Source organism: Diabrotica virgifera, chromosome 3, assembly GCF_917563875.1.
Source record: "Diabrotica virgifera virgifera chromosome 3, PGI_DIABVI_V3a".
NCBI classification, from domain to species: domain Eukaryota; kingdom Metazoa; phylum Arthropoda; class Insecta; order Coleoptera; family Chrysomelidae; genus Diabrotica; species Diabrotica virgifera.
The window spans coordinates 223,737,597-223,755,621 of NC_065445.1; the positions used below are offsets into that span (position 1 = coordinate 223,737,597).

Genomic DNA, 18,025 nt, shown 5'->3' on the forward strand with positions numbered 1-18,025 from the left:
AAGTAGTTTCAATTTATCATCGTGTGTAAACGGTTTATCGCCGTGGTTTAAACGCTCCGATAAATACGAGCAATTTATTGTAACGATCTAGTTGTCTCAATTTTTAATTAATCGGAACAATATATCGCAGCGTCTAAATAAGCTTTAAAAAATCAATAAACCGTAGCAATTTTTCGTCACAATAAATTTATTGCTTTTATCGCGGCGTCTAAACGCTGCTTTATTTTTTCGTGGCTTTTCTTCATTTGGTTGTTCTTCCGATCCCTCAGTTAGTGCATAAAGCTATGTACCATCCCTCTTCCATTTCTAGTTTAATTTACATTTTTCTCGTTGATAAAGGTTTAAATTTCAATATTATTTTGTGTACCTCTTTTGTTACCAATATTGCTACCCCTTTTTTGCTGTGTAATATTTGTCCACTCAGGAACAATAAATCCCTGTAGATTTCTGTTATTTTTACTTTTCCGCTTACACATTTCTTTGTTTAGCTAATACCATTGTTTTCATAGTAATAGTTGGTCAACGCAATCAATAAATTTGTTTGATTCTAATTGAGACAGTCACCAGATGTCACCACCATTTCTGTCAGGCATAGGCGTAACCAGGATAATCCTAAGGGGGGTTACAACTACTGGAAAGGGGGGGGGTTATAACTACTGAAAGGTCTTCGAGGGGTATCGTGTTAAGCGTATAGAGCTCAAAGTACATCCCAAGAGGGGGGGTTATAACCCCCAAAACCCCCCCTGGTTACGCCTATGCTGTCAGGGTCTTAACGTCACGTGTAACTAAGATACATCCAAACCAAGTTTGATACGATCCTATTCATAAGACCCTGACTCGCATACATATTAAGAAAAATAAATATAATATGAAAAATATATATATTTAGAAATTGAATTAATGATATGTCATGTTATTTTGTTATTATATGCAAATTGCATAAATAGTACAGATTTTTATCTCGTCTCGTTTATTTTATTTTAACTAAATAGACAAGGCGAAAACGGCGGGTTCATTGGAAAAAATATTCCCATGAGATTTTTTTTGCATAATCACATCCGTGAGACACCCCAGAATAAGGTTAAGAAGTCGCCCACGCGAAAAGTGGTCCAAATTTTCAAAATCAAATTGCAAAAATCAGTATTTTTGGCCCGGGCAATTTTTGTTATATTTTTCGGACCATTTCGAACAAAAAAGGTCTCGTGTAAATTTTCTCTAAAGTTGATCGTGTTCGAGTTATAAGCAATTTAAAATTTGAAAAACGCGAAAATGCCCATTTTTAAGACTTAATAACTCGGTTAAAAATTATTATTATGAAAGTCAGAAAGTGACTAAATCAAATTTAAAGCCGCTCTACATAATCCAGAAGAAATTCGTCTCATTAATTTATTACTAAACTGTTATTTATAATTATTAATAATGAGCGGTAAGACCGTATTGACGCGGCTGTAAATGTGAGTGCGAGTGAGATGCGCCATTGGACTGCCTGAATGCCATCTCAGTCACACTCATCATGGACGGCCGCCTAATACGTGGATGGCGCTCATTACTCTTACTTAAAAATAACAGCTTAGTAATCAAATAATGACAAAAATTTCTTCAGGATCTTGTAGGGGTGGCTTTGATTTAATCACTTTCTGACTTTCGTAGTAATAACTTTTAACCGAGATATTAAGCCTTGAAAATCGCCATTTTTCGTTTTTTTTTTTCAATTTTAAAATGCCTTTTCCTCGAAAACCATCAACTGGATGTTTAACGACTGGACGTCATCTATTAACAGTTCACAGCCGGTCGACGTTGTTTATCTAGATTTCTCTAAAGCCTTTGACCGTGTTCCTAAGCGCAGACTTCTACATAAGCTAGAACATTTCGGAGTTCGCGGTACTTTATTATGTTGGATTGATGATTTCCTGACAGATCGACATTACAAAGTTAGAGTTGGCGAATCTTTCTCACAGGACAGGTTAGTGGAAAGTGGAGTGCCGCAGGGTTCTGTCCTTGGACCTCTGCTTTTTACGGTTTATACCAGCGATGTTCCTTCCTATGTTTCAAATAAAATATCGTTATATGCTGATGACACAAAAATATATGCCAATCCTATCAAAAACCAGTTAGCCCTCCAAAGAGACTTGGACTCTATTTTTACTTGGTGTTCCCAGTGGTTACTACCCTTAAACACAGAAAAATGTGTAGTGCTTAGAATTGGTAAAAACAATCCACTTGTGCCGTACTTCGTTAACGGACAACCATTAGATTCAGTGTTCTCGTATAACGACCTCGGTGTTATTGTAAACAGCAGCCTAACGTGGTCCGACCATATTCAGTCTATTTGTAAACGTGCGAACTCCAGACTATATCTTATTCGGAGGTGTTTTTCGAGAGCTTCAATGCAGTCATTCTGTAAACTTTACACTATTTACATAAGACCGATTCTTGAATATGCTGGCCCAACGTGGTATCCTGATTTGGTTCGAGACAAAATTTTGTTGGAAAACGTCCAAAGAAAAGCCACTCGAATTCCATTGGGACTGAGAAGACCTTCCTATGAAGAAAGGCTCAGTATGGTCCACCTAACTTCTTTTGGACTTCGCCGACAACGCGGCGACTTAATAACCACATTTAAAATATTAAAATTTAATTTCGGAAATCTCGACGAAATTTTTACAATCAATCAAGATGAACGCCTTAGAGGTCACCAATTTAAACTGAAAAAAGAGAACTTTTGTACGAGACCAAGACAGAATTTTTTACCAAATAGAGTTTTCGATATTTGGAATAACCTGGATGATAACATTGTCTCAGCCCCCTCTACCAACACATTTAAAAACAGACTTGACAGTTTTCTATTATAGTTAAAATATTTTTATGTAAACCCAAATTGTATCTTTTTTTTTTGTTGTTGTTGTTTTTTTTTATTGTATTTACTAGTAGGTTACTTATGTAATTTCTTTGTTTTTGGGCATAATAGGGACTTGTCCCTCTGCCCTTGTTTATGTATAATAATAATAATAATAATAACTTTAGAGAAACATTATAAGAGACCTTTTTTATCCAGAATGGTCCAAAAAACCTAAAAAAATATTGATTTTTGCAATTTGATTAAAAAAAATTGTTAAAAAAAATTTGGACCACTTTTCGCGTGGGCGACTTCTTGAATCTTATTCTGAAATGTCTCACGAATGTGATTATGCAAAAAAAATCTCATGGAAATATTTTCTCCAAAGAACCCGCCGTTTTCACCTTGTCTAAAACCCCTACCAATGTATTAGGACTTTATTAAATTTATAAATTAAAATAATATTTAAAAAGATGAATAAATTTTTATTTCTCTTTTATTTCCCTTCCAAATTTTGGATTTTTTTTGTATTGTCCTTTTTGTTTAGTCACGTCTGAAAATATTTATATGACAAAGAATATTAGATAAACCAAAGAAATCCACACGTAGGAGGAGGTGAGATTATAACAAACTATATACCTTATTAAAGAGGTATAAAGTACTTATTTTAAATATTTATTTTATTAATATCTTAATTGGTGTGATTATTATAATCATTATAAATATTTAGTGACAATATTTAAAGAAGCAGCTTTGGGGACATCCATAAACTACGTCGTTGAGAAGAGACTTGCTTATTTCTGCGAAATACGACAGGGGGTTAAAACGACACATTCGACGTCGTTTAATATATTGGTATATTTAAATTTGTCGCTATTGTCTCTATAAATATAATTTTTTACTAGATTTTACCAGCATTAAAGTAACAGATATTCATTTAAAAACGTATAGTTTTTGAAATGAAATTGAAAATAAAACAAAACGTTTACGAATAAATACACTTTTGTTAAAATTAAAAAGAATTCTCTTATACTGCGTAACTTGGAACCATATGGGAAACTTTTTTAATATCAATTTAACGAAAAAAAGTTATTCTTCATAAAGTGCTCTGCATAGTCTAAAACCTATGATGCAGTCATCAGATATTAAATTTTATCAATAATATACGAGGTGTGTCCAAAAATATGAATTTCGCTCAAGAGTAATGTGCCTTTATATTTCACAATATCAAAAATTGTTATTAAGAAAGGTTTTTTGTAATTAAAAATTATGTTATAATATGCATTTACACTCTTTTAATTGAAAAAAATTTTTTGAAAATTTTCATCAAGTTAGAGGTACCCAACATCATTTTTATTTTATGATAACTCCGTAATTATTAATTCTGCGAAAAAAAGTTTATAAAAATTTCTGAATAGTCAAAAAACTAAGATGCAATCATAAGATATCAATTTTTTAAATTTTATACGAGGTATGTCAAAAATATTAATTTCGCTCAAGAGTAAAATACCTTTATAGTTCACAATATTTCAACTAGAAGAATGAAATTGCATACTGAAACATAGTTTTTAATTCTGAACAACTTTTTATAATAACAAATTTTAATATTGTGAAAAATAAAGGTACTTTACTCTTCAGCGAAATTCATATTTTTAACATGCCTCGTATAAAATTGAAAAAAAATTTAATATCCTATCATTTGAGGAAAATTTTCAAAAAAAAAATTTTGACTTAGAGGAGTGTAAATGCAGATTATAACATAATTTTTAATTACAAACAACTTTTCTCAATGACAATTTTCGATATTTTGAAATACAAAGGCACTTTACTCTTCAGCGAAATTCATATTTTTTGACATATCTCGTATACTGTTAATAAAATTTGATATCTGATGATTGCGTCTTAGGTTTAAGGCTATGCAGAGCATTTTATAAAGAATAACTTTTTTTCGTAAAATTGATATTAAAAAAGTTTCCCATGCGGTTCCAAGTTACGCAGACACCTTGTAGATACTTTTATCGCATACATTTCGTTTTTATCAGTCACAGTCTTAAAATAATATTAGGTAGCACTTTTGTACAGGACAACAAACAATAAGACATTGTTATTTGGGTTTAAACAAGCGCTTCTATATACAGAACAACGTCTGGAAGCAAACAATATTAAATTGTTAATTCATTTATGTGCTGCATACTGTGTGTGAAAAAATAGTTCTGAAAGAATGAATGGAAATAAAATATTGTGTTCTATTTAGTTAGTAAGTCGTATTTATACTTATAGAAGATTTATACGCAAAATCTTGGTCCAATGCTATTTAAATGCATTCACTTTTTTTGGAATACTCAGAAAACTAATAAAAATTTTTGAAAAATTTAAACGCAGATTGAGAGATTACATTATTACCGAGGGCTAAAAGTTTCTAAAAACATCTATAATGTTTATTTTAATACGCTACAGGGATAAAAAAAGAGAATATTTAGTCTGATTTTTAAGTTCAAAAGTTTCATTCAAAAGAAACCTTTTGTTTATTCTAAGGGACTTTCAGCCCTCGGTAATAATGTAATCTTTTATTCTGCGTTTTTATTTTTTAACTATATTTATTAGTTTTCTCAGGATTCGAAAAAAGAATGCATTTAAATAGCATTGGACCAAGATTTTGCGCCTACCCCCTTATCTGTTCTTGTTATGATACATTAGCAAATAAAGTTTCAAGGTTGATTAAAAAAACAAAAATAACATTGAATTTTTTTAAATCACTGAAAGGGGGGTCGTGAACTGCAATGACGACGTCGCCATGGAGGGGGGTTCGTCTGTAAACGACGAATTACGACGGAGGGGGAGGATATTAAAAAGTTCAAATTTTTTACGACGTAGTTTATGGATGCCCCCTTTACACAATTACAGCATTTTTTGTTTTTGGTACAAAAGTATCCTTGAATGCTTAAAATAACTTGCAAAAAGTAATAAAAATAATACTACATTTTTTTTAAATATAATTCATTATATAGTTCAGAGAAATAAGGAAAAAAAATATCCTGTTGGTGACACAACCCCCTCCAGGCCGAAACCAAATTTTTTGAGTAGCATGGACATCTATAATAATAACCTATATGATGTTTCCTGCAGCCGATTTTGATGATATACATAGTTATAAATAAACAAATGAAGATCAAAAAACGGTAAATTTTCGCTTTTTTCGTCTATTACCAAAAAGTTAAGCATTTTAAACAAATTTGAGAGTAAGTAACTCATAAATCGTATATAAAACTTCAATATGGCGTTCGCTGAATATGTCTATCCTTATTGGTTGCTTAGAAAATTGCAAAATGAATAACTTATGTAAAAATTAACTTATAACGTTGTTATTACACGGAATTCTGAGACTTCTTGTGCTTAAATCATACCCTAAATTTCAAAACAATTGGTCAAATAGTTTAAAAGATATTTAATTTATTTATTCCAAATTATTTTTTTTGCAACGCTGTAAGTCAGAAAATGATGAAGTTACACTAATACTTTGGATAGTTTATGAAAGAATAAAATTTATACTATTATTTTAATTAAAAAAAATGACAAAAAATAATTCTAAATACTGCAAAGTTAATTTGCAAAAACATGCGAATTAAAGAATGGGGGGCTAACTTCGTCCCTAATTGTCCTAGGACAATTGTTTGTCTTTCTAAATGAGTATAAGAATTCAGTCTTTCCAAATATGAAAAATAATTTTTCTACGGGTAACGGTTAAAAAGTTATTCTAATTGTTTATAGGTAAGCAAAAAATCGACGTGTTTTTGCAAAACAATTTTACACTGTTTAAAATTACTTTTTGTCATTTTTGTTTAATTACGTCAATAGTATAATAATGTTCTTCTTCCATAAACTGTCAGAAGTCTTACTGACCTCATAATTTTCTGACTTGTAGTGTTGCAAAAAAAATGAATTTGGGATAAACAAATTAAAAAATAACTTTTAAACTATTTGACCAATTGCTTTGAAATTTAAAATATAATTTAAGCACCAGAAGTCTCAGCAATTCGTGTAACAAGAAGGTTCTAAGTTAATTTTTACATAAGTTATGAATATTTATAAAAACTCAAAATTTACGACTTATTTTGCAATTTTCTAAGCAACCAATAAGGATAGACATATTCAACGAAAGCCATATTGAAATTTTTTAGACGATTTATGAGTTTCTTAGTCTCAAAGTTTAAAATGCTAACTTTTTGGTTATAGACGAAAAAAGCGAAAATTTACCGTTCTTTGATCTTCACTTGTTTATAACTATGTATATCATCAAAATCGGCTGCAGAAAACATAAAGGTTATTAATATAGATGCGCATACTACTCAAAAATTTTGGTTTCGGCCTGGAGGGGGATGTGTCACGAGAAAAATCTTATTTCTCTGGACTAATATCGGCCCTAGAGCATAGACAACTTACATTACAGATGTACGAGTTAAAAAAATATAAGAAACACTATTCATTATCATTATACTTAAGAATTATTATAATTAAATAATATATCATTTAATTGTTTTCAATGATTTCACTATGGTATTAATAAAGCTATTAATATTTCCTCAAAAGTTATATTTTATGCTTATATAGGTACCCATATAATTTTATGAAATTTAATAATCACTTTATGTATTTTTTAGGATTAACCTGGTTGTGATCTGCATAGTTTTGACTACATTGATCTTAGTCGCCACATCAATATTAGTAATGGCGGAGGAATTTCAACAATTACCAGAAGCATTAAGGAAAATATCTTCCACCTTGGTACATGAGAGAAAGCGACGAACAGCCTTCATCTGCGGAGTGATCATTCTTATGGCTATGACCAGCTCGTTAAACCTAATAAACTTTAACTACACTAGTGAAACAGTGTTAATAACTGAACAAAACAGTGGCCCCAATTTTTCAACCCTGTCGTTGTCACGGACTATACACCACAGTTACAACGTTTCAAATCCTACTATTATTGTAAACTTTCTCGTACAAGCAAACGTGAACAATAATTTTACGGTAAACATTGATAAAAACATAGCATGTGATGACACCTGCAAGAAAACTTTATACGAAGGTATAGAATCCCAGTTAAATAACAAAACTAATGATATCTTTAAAAGTTTTAAACAAAATGTTAGTGGTATCGTGTCACAAAATTATAGTGCGAAAAAAAGACGGGATTTGAGTGCCAATTTTAAGTCTTCCGAGATAGACACCAGCAATAAAAATGACTTTTCTAGCTTGTCTACAAGTCTGTCAGACGATACTGACTGCTATCATCCGGAGTATATAGTGTTTACGTGGGTCTTATGTCTGATAGCTCTAGCTACAGCTCTTAAACTGTATTACCTCATCAAAATTCTTTTGTTGTTATTAATGTTATTAGTATATTCTACTCTTATTCTTATGCCTTCCAGCCTATTTACTGATGTTGTTGATGATGATAATCTACCAGAGTAAGTATAATATTTATGTCGTATACTATTTATTTTCTCAATACATATATTTTGTATAAAATATAGATTACACAGTATTCGCGAAAATAAACAGTACTTACCAAATTTTAGACGACGCGTCGTCTAAAATTACGACGCGTCGCGGTCGCGACGGTGAAATTACCCCAGCAATACGAAGTTAGTTGACAGATCTTATTTGTCACTGACTCTCATATTAATAGTCTCTGTCCCTGTTAATGACATTTAAAAATATAAAATCGTTTACAGAGGGCAGAGCAACAAAAGATCTCTTAAAATATATAAGATCAAAGAAATATGCAGGAACATCCTTCCTGGATGTAGGCAAAGCCTTGGACAGATTGTGACATGAAGGACTAACATACAAAATGAGAGACTATGGATACAGCGAGGCCATGACGAAACTCAAATCCTCTTACCTAAGCGACATGAGGTTCGGGTTCCAGATAAACCAGTTCTATCTGAACACGGAATCCGGGACACTGGAGTACCATAGGAACCATTCGTATCACCCTTACTCTATAGCATAATATTATACAGCACATGTTCCAAGAATACTCGGAACACTAATCAGCTTTTATGTAGAGGACACTGCAATCGCTGCCAAACACTGGAACTTGGATATATCTATAAGAAATCTACATACGGTACTGGATATAATAAAAGAATGGAGTTTTCAATGGAAAATCGCAATAAATCTAGAAAATAATCAAGCGGTTGTCTACAAAATAAGAATAGATGGCTCAGAAGAAGAGGTAACAGTGCAACACAGACCCATCGAAACAAAGCTAAATATATTTACACCACATGTTAACGCGACAGTCCAGAAAACAGCATTGGGCAGAGCCGCAAGAAGAGGACTCACAGGAAGAATAAGCAAATTAGCTGTGAAAACAAAATTAAAACTGATAGACAGCATCATACTTCTTCTTCTTTTGCCCTTTAATTCGTCCAATTCTGAACATAGGCTTCCCCCAGTTTCCTCCATTCGCTTCTGTTTAGTGCTTTCTGTTTCCAGTGCGTTCCTCCTATCTTTTTAATGTCGTCTCCCCATCTCATCTGGGGTCGTCCTCTTGCTCTCTTTCCTGTCCATGGTCTCCATTGTTGTATCGTGCTATTCCACCTATTGTCCGTTTGTCTAGCGTTATGACCTGCGAAGCTCCATTTTAGCCTGGTTATATGTTGACCTGCGTCTTTGACTTTTGTTCTATTTCTGACCCAGTTGTTTTGATTTTTGTCTGTCAATTTTACTCCTAACATTGCTCTCTCCATGGCTCTTTGTGTCTTTATTATTTTATCCATGTTTGCCTTGGTCAAGGTCCATGTTTGGCATGCGTATGTGAGAATTGGGAGTATGCACTGGTCAAACACTCTTGTTTTTAAGTATTGTTGTATTTTTTTATTCTTTAGGACCCATTTTAATTTTCCAAATCCTGCCCAGGCTAATCTGACCCTTCTTTTTACCTCCGCTGTTTGGTTTTCCTTATTTATTTTTACATACTACAAATAGCATCATACTACAAATTAGCAAATACATAAGCATCTCTTAACCCAAAAGAATACCAAAAAATACCAAAAGATACGGTGCCACCATTTCTTCGATTTTCTGTCAACTTCATAAATTGACTTTAGCATATCCATTTTGTCAACAAAACCCATATTAGCATTATAGTCCTTGATTAGTATTGAACAAACAATGTCCTCCATAGTACCATCTTTTCTGTTCATAGAAACTGTTCCAATATGTTCGGCATTGTGATAATTACTTATAAAACAAAACATCCTTTCGGTCTTTTCATTTCATGAAAACTGTACCACCTTTGCTAACTCGCCAATCCGACTCCCCTCTCGCTAATTGATTGTCCGCTATTACATCCGTTGGTGTGTTCTGTCTTCCCTTTCTTGCTGTTCCACACGCGTAAATTATGTCTTCGCGTAAGTTTTTCATTAGTTCCAGAGAATTGAAGAAATTGTCGAAATAAACTGTATGGCCCTTTCGTACCAATTTACGAGTAACATCTTTCACGACTCTAGCTCCTAATTTTTTTTTCTGTCGTATCAGCAACTTTTCCTGTATAAACATCGAACTGGCATACAAATCCGGATTCGTCGGCCCTGATCCAGACCTTGTAGCCTCTTTTTACGGGCTTCATTGGTAAATATTGACGTAAGGAACTACATCCTTTAAATTTTATCATTGACTCGTCTATTGCTTGATTTTCTGAGGGATTATAACAAGCAAAAAACGATTCTGATAGATGATTCAGTAAAGGCCTAAGTTTATATAGTTTGTCATAGTTGGCCTCATGTCTTTTCGGTTGAAGAGAATTGTCGTTTAAATGCAAGTTTTTGAGCAACCACACAAACCGATCTCTTGGCATACACATCTCGAAGATCCGCTCTGGAAGACCAGTAGTCTCTCAGACTAGGAAATCCCTTTATTCCCATTAGTAAATTCATTGCTAAGAATACCGGCATTTCTTCTGCATTGGTTTGTGTAAATCTCTTCTCGTCACCACCGCTATTCTGGACCGCATATAGATTGGTTTGAAAGACAGTATTATCAATAAGGTCCTTTTTAAAGAGTTGAAGAAATACATCCTTAGGAGAATCAATATTGTCTCGTATATTGGGACCGACTGGTTTATTAATTTTTTTTTTATAGGGAATGCAATTTTGCGAGGCTTTAGTCCAAATTGTATTTAAAAGAAAATATTTCCTTCTACGTATATCCAACGGAGTATCATCATAGTCACTCTCATCTGCTTCAATTTGATCTGTCTCTAAGACGTCCTCAAGTTGGTTTTCCACTGAAACGGCGTCTTCAAAGATAATCGGTAAAGACTCTATATCAAAAATACTTTGATTCATATTTGTTGTTAAATCTGTTTCCTCATCGTCATCGGAGCTGTCATCAAGATTTGAATCTACATCAGCTGGAATGTCTTCAATAAGAGTAAAGATTTCCTCTTGAGACATACGTTCCAAATCGGCATAGGAATGTTTATTTTTGCATGGAACAAAAAAGCATGCATTTGCCTTGTGTCCCAGCACTGCCACCACCATAATTACAAGGTGTAAAATGTACTAAATTCTTCAATGAACATTATCACACAAATACAAACAAATATAGATTACCTCTACAATATATTTTTGGAAAAACTTACCGGCCATTTTATAAAAAATCTTGAAAAACTCATAAATATTACAGCACCATCAACCACCTGCTAAGCCACTGTAAACATACCCATACCACTATAAAAATATTACCAACGGTCATCGAAATAAAATTTGAGGTGCGAGTCGTTGGAGAGGATCTCGACAATCCACGTATTGACTGTGTCTAAGCGCAAGGAACACTAAGCTCAGCGTAACAATTGTTTAAAATGTGTCTTAACGCTTAGCCCATCAGTACACAAAGGGTTAAATAGGGACACACAAGTCATAGCAACAAAATGAAGATTGAAGCCGCCCTAAAGAAGCTGCAAACGTGCCCGTATGCATCACTGAACGGTTTGCACTCAGAGACCTAAACAAATTGAATATTAAGTATAGAGGAAAAACCCAAAACAAAATTCGCTGAGCTAGAAGACGGATGAATGGAAGCACAGAAGACCCAAACAGTAAATATTAGCAAACATAATAAAGTCTAGATAATCGTAGTTCTATCAAAAGAAGAAAACCCGCCAACATTTCGCATTGCAGGGATTACTAATGTTGATTTTATATGTAGAGAGCCCTCAAATCTAAAAAAAATCTACAAAAAACAAAAAAAAAACGTCCTCGACTACAAAAAAAATTAACAAAACACTAACAAAATGTACAAGCTATAAAAAATACTAACAAAACCCAAAAAATGAGCATCCTCGAGCGCCGAGCCGTCGAACTGGACTTAGCCCGGAGCGGTGACTCGAGACCTGAGCAAGCGATACAGGTAGATGATAAGTCACTAGAGATAGCGGGAATAGAGTGCCCCATGCTGGCCTGCATTGCTCGGGGTAGGATTTCCTGAGGGAGTCCTGGGTACAAACACACAGTGCTATCGGGGGAAGTGTATAGTCTGCAGTATTGTGGCGCGTGGAGTTATTCCCGCTTAAGGAGAGTTAATCCTCCTCGTCCCAATGAATTGTATCACCCGAAGGTCATTCTCATCGACAAAGTACGACATGAACCATTAATGCATGTCCTGCAATCAAAGAAGCTGGATTATATCGAACCTCAGGATTATATCGAATTTATGCTATAAGCAACGAGCAAAAGTACGTGTTAACGACCAGCTGTCACAGAAAATTAAAATCAGACGTAGAGTGAGACAGGGATGCGTATTGTCACCAATTCTTTTAATGCCTACTCGGAAAAGATCTTGAAAAAAGCTCTTGAGTGTGAAACAGCTGGAATAAAGGTAAATGGAGTTCCCATTAACAACATTAAATATGCGGATGACACTGACATCTTAGCTGAAAATATTGGGGATCTTCAGAGGCTGGTGACCTGAATAGCAGAGTTTGGACAAGAATACGGGCTAACAATGAACGTCAAGAAGACAAAGTTTATGAGAATATCTAAAACTCAAAGAAATAATGAAAATCTCTTCATAAACGGATTCAATATCGAACGAGTCGACCAATATGCATACCTTGGAACAATGATCTTCTCAGGAGATTACTTACAGGAAATCAAAATCAGAATAGAAAAGGCTAGAGCAAATTTTAACAACATGAAAAAAGTTCTCTGCACAAGAGATTTGAAGTTGGAGCTAAGAGTTAGGTTGGCTAGGTGCTACGTTTTCTCGACTTTGTTTTATGGAATGGAAGCTTGGATCTTGAATGCTGCATCAATGAAAAAACTAGAATCATTCGAGCTGTGGGTGTACAGAAGAATTCTGAAAATGTCGTGGACAGAACACGTCACAAACAAAGAGGTTCTGAGAAAGATGAATAAAGAAATGGAAATCCTAAATACCATCAAAACAAGAAAATTAGAATATCTCGGACATATTACACGTGGAGAGAGATACAGCTTGCTCCAATTGATTATGCAGGGAAAGATTCAAGAAAAGAGAAGCATAGGGAGATGCAGAATATCGTGGCTGCTCAACCTGAGAGAGTGGTACGGATGTACATCAAATGAACTTTTCAAAGCAGCTGTCTCTAAAATACGAATAGCTATGATGATTGCCGACCTCCGCCGCGGAGATGGTACTTAAAGAAGAAGAAGAAGAAGGTCATTCTCGAGGGGTGTGCAAGTCGCTCATCATCATCAACTCGTACTCGTCCACTGCTGGACATAGGTCTCCCTCAGCTCTTTCCATCTTTCTCTGTTTTGTGCGGCTTGCATCCAGTTGGGGACAGTATGCTTCAGATCGTTAGCCCATCTGGTTGGTGGTCGTCTAGGCTGGGTTAAACCTTGGGGTGTTCAAGCAACGGGTATCACATATCACAATAGAATACAGCAAGGACAAAGTCTTGAAACACACACTAATAATTTTTAACCGTGCGATGGTTGAAATCTACATAGTGGCTCGAGCAATCATATGGAATCTTTCTCCCTTCACTGAACGTTTCAAGCGGTGAAGGGAGAAAGATTCCATATGATTGCTCGAGCCACTATGTAGATTTCAACCATCGCACGGTCAAAATTCTTAGTGTGTGAAACAAGAATACACTCTTTAAACAGATAAGGGCTAAAAGAAAGAGAAAAAGCTACAGAGGTCCAGCTGTATCTAATATCCCCACTTGACTTAGCCTGGTTAAATAAGAACGTATGTTTGAAAGTATAATAATAAACATTGCATATGTTTTAAACTTAAATCGTTATTTAAAATTTTATCAAATGTTACTACCTACATAATTATATATTTTATTTAAACATACTGTACACATTTCAGAATGCACATTCCACTATCTGCTCAAATGATGATTCTTCTCAACGTGTTTGTTCTTATGGTAGCTTATCATGCAAGATTAGTTGAGGTTACATCAAGACTGGACTTTTTGTGGAAACAACAAGCTGAGAGCGAGCTGAATGATATGCAAGAAACCAGGCACAATAACGCACAACTATTGAAGAATATTCTTCCTGATCACGTTGCGTTGCATTTTCTTTCTACCGACAGAAATAGTGAGGTAAAACTGGGTAAAACACTACTAATATTATAAGGTTTGATCTATAGGGTAGGTGGGGGCAAAGGTACGCATTTTCTAAATTTTCATCTCTAGTGAATCTCCTAATGCTTGAATTGACACAGAGTATAGATGAAAGTGAAATTGATACATTTTGTAATCATATTAGGCAAATGGAAAGTCTTCAATATTATTTTTGTAGTGTTGATAACTTTTTGAAAAAAAAAAAAATGTAAATGCATACCTTTGCCATTTGACATTTGAGACATTTTGCAATTGAGACAAAATTAGCTGGTAGAATATCATACTCAACTTGGTATTCAGTTTGAAGATTGACTTGAAACATGCATTTACCAAGTCTACCTCACTTGGGGCAAAGGTACGCACTGCGAACGTTTGCTTCATTTGTGTGAGTACTTTTGCCCCATTTGTGTGAGTACTTTTGCCCCATCCAGCAAACACTAATAAATCTAACCTTAATATGAAACTATGCACATGTGAACTATGAACTTCAAACTGTCATGTAGAAGAAGTCTTCTAACAATAAACTCTCAACATGCCTAACCAATAATAATCTGAGTTTGAAAGATTAAGAATTAGAATCAATCAATTTTTAAGAAAAACTAGATCAAAAGGTACAAAAATAATTTTTACCTCATCTTTGTTGTTGTATTCGCCCTGATTGCGCCAAAGTTTCTCATCAAATGCTACTGAGTAGTACAAACATATGCCACAAGATGTTGTCGCCAACATATAAGAAATAACTGAAAAATGTTAGTGCGTACCTTTGCCCCGTGCGTACTTTTGCCCCCGCCTACCCTAGTATTTTTACTACAAAATACACGTACGTCATTCAAGATTTCTGACGCCAGAACCCCACTAAAAAGAGTTGCTAAAAAATTAGAATAGTACATAAATTTACGGTATTTTCCAAATGTCAGCTTGCCAGTTGGAATATACTTCACATTTATTTAGGTATTGTTCTAATATTTTGGCAAAGCTGTGGGGTTCTGATGTCAGAAATCTTGAATGATGTAAGCGTATTTTCCTAGTAAAAACATCACGTAAGTTGTTAAGTATGTTTACAAGTTCTACATTTCAATGATTTGTGTAGTATATTTATATGAATAAGTCAAAGATAGAGAATCTTAAAATAGGGGGTGATGAAGATGATCCAGAGTTAGAAATTAGAACCACAAAAACATGTAAAGAACACAAATATCTCGGATCTATAATATCTAAAAAAGGCACCACCAAACGATATATTGAAAACAGAACGCAGCAGGACAAAAAAGCTGTAAACATTCTAAGCTCTCTACTATGATCTAAAGATATGACACAAAACGAAATTGACAATCTGTCGAACCTTGGTGGAGCCTATTACCTATGACTTATCGAGCAGAAGTTTGGCAGATCACGAAAAAAGATAGAAAAATAATAGAACTCGTAGAAATGGATTATCTAAGGAGAGCGTGTGTTATTGCATCCAAAAGAGATCACATCAGGAATGAAGATATTAGAAAGAGGACAATAAATATTGTATATTCCATTGTACAAAGAACTGAAAGGAGACAACTAGTGTGGTATGGTCACGTGAAACGAATGAATGAAGATAGATGCCAAAGAAAGCTTTAAATTATACATAGTATCACAACAAAGAAGAAGAAGAAGAAAGCCTTCTGTTACCTGGGAAGAAAATGTACGGCATATAATGAGATATAGAGCCACCAAAGAAGACGAATGGATGGACAGAAATCGATGGCGGTCGAAATGCGAGAAGCGACAGAGGCTGTAGGAATCTCGCTTGTTGATGGATGAGTCTTCTTCGTTATTTTCGGTTCTTAACTTTGTTTATATTATCTGTCTACGTATTTTTTAATTATTGTAATATATATTAAATATTATGTTCATATGGAATTAAGCCACAATTTATTGTAATTAAAATTACATTTTATAATAAATTATTGTATAACATTTCGATTTCCACCGCGGAAATCGTTTTCAAAAAAGATTTAAAAATGCTCCTAAAAAACGACCAATTGAAACATTAATCAACAATACATAAGGGCATAATATACATGGTATTATATTTAAAATAAAAGAATTTTAATCCACTGTCCTTATATTCAGAAGTGGTAGGACACATTAATATTTTAAATTAGTTGACCATATCTACAAGAAACCCCGCTACTAAAAAAATATTAAATTTTCAAATATTAATTATGTCAATGTCAAGTGCCTCTAACGCCCGGTTTCATAATCAACTTAAAGTGAACATTAACTAAAGTTAATTTTAAAGTTGACATTTACCCATATGAATTGCATTGATAAAGGTACCCACTTATTTAAAGTCCACTTTAACTGATTATGAAACCGAGCGTAAAACTTCTAATTATTGGAACTTCAAAGAATCACTCTATATGATATCCCGTAACTTTTCTTTACTACATCTGTTTATATACAACCAGTAATACAGTCACGTGTAATAAAAACTGTCTAACCATTGACGATTTCTAACCATTGACGATTCTAAAATGATTATTTATCTTATAGTAAGGGAGCCTGCTATACTAAATTTTTGCAGTTACTAAAGCGTCATGTGGACTTGTTGGGTTGTGAAGATTAGGTCCTATATCCAAAAAAAGTTATCCAAAATAAGTTTTCCAATTTAGTTGGGATTTTTCATTTTTTTAATTTAATTTTCCATTTCCAAAAATCGTTTTTTTTTTCAATTATAGCGCCATCTATCCATAATTCGAAAAAATATCTCGAATAAAAGTTTTTTTACTTAAGGAATTCAAATCTGCAATAAAACATGGGGGCTTCTATTTAAGATTTTAGAGTAACCCTCCACCCCCCCTTCGTGAGGCATCGTGTTTGGTGCCATTCGATAGATTTTTGAAAAATATTAACCATGTATTTTTCAGTTTTTCGATGTAATATCCATTTCACGAAATATTTGCTTTTTAGTGAAACTTTGTGACTCACCCATTTCCTTACGCCCTGCTCAAAACGTCAAATTTTTGACATATACACTGTTCTTCATGTACTTAACTTTTGTCTTAATCTAACGTTTTTGACTTTTTCTAAGGATAGTTTTTTTACGGACTGTCCCCAACGCACGCCCCTGTATGAAGATTCCATACACGGTAGTGGTACATTTACAGAAGAAATGAAGAAATGAAGAAAAAAGAATATACAGGGTGTCTGCGTAACTTGGAACTATATGGGAAACTTTTTTAATATCAATTTTACGAAAAAAAGTCATTCTTTATAAAGTGCTCTGCATAGTCTAAAACCTAAGATGCAATCATCAGATATAAAATTTTGTCAACAGTATACGAGGTATGTCAAAAAATATTAATTTCGCTCAAGAGCAAACTACCTTTATATTTCAAAATATCAAAAAATGTTATTATGAAAAGTTATTTGTAATTAAAAACCATATTCTAATATGCAAGAACAGCCTTCTACGTGAAAAAAAAATTTCTGAGATTTTCCTAAATTACCGATTCCGAACATCATTTTTATTTATTAGACATGTAATAACTCTTTTATTAATAATTTTAGGAAAAAAACTT

General features: G+C 33.6%; 1 protein-coding gene across 2 annotated transcripts in view; it reads left to right on the plus strand.

Moving 5' to 3' along the window:
• Positions 1 to 18,025, plus strand: part of LOC126881536 (adenylate cyclase type 8) — a 1,218,021-nt gene that overhangs the window by 1,154,577 nt on the left and 45,419 nt on the right. For both annotated transcript variants that reach the window (XM_050645865.1, XM_050645866.1), the window contains exons 17-18: positions 7,495 to 8,304; positions 14,210 to 14,447. In XM_050645865.1, the coding sequence (XP_050501822.1) occupies positions 7,495 to 8,304; positions 14,210 to 14,447 (1,048 nt within the window). The remainder of the gene's footprint in view (positions 1 to 7,494; positions 8,305 to 14,209; positions 14,448 to 18,025) is intronic.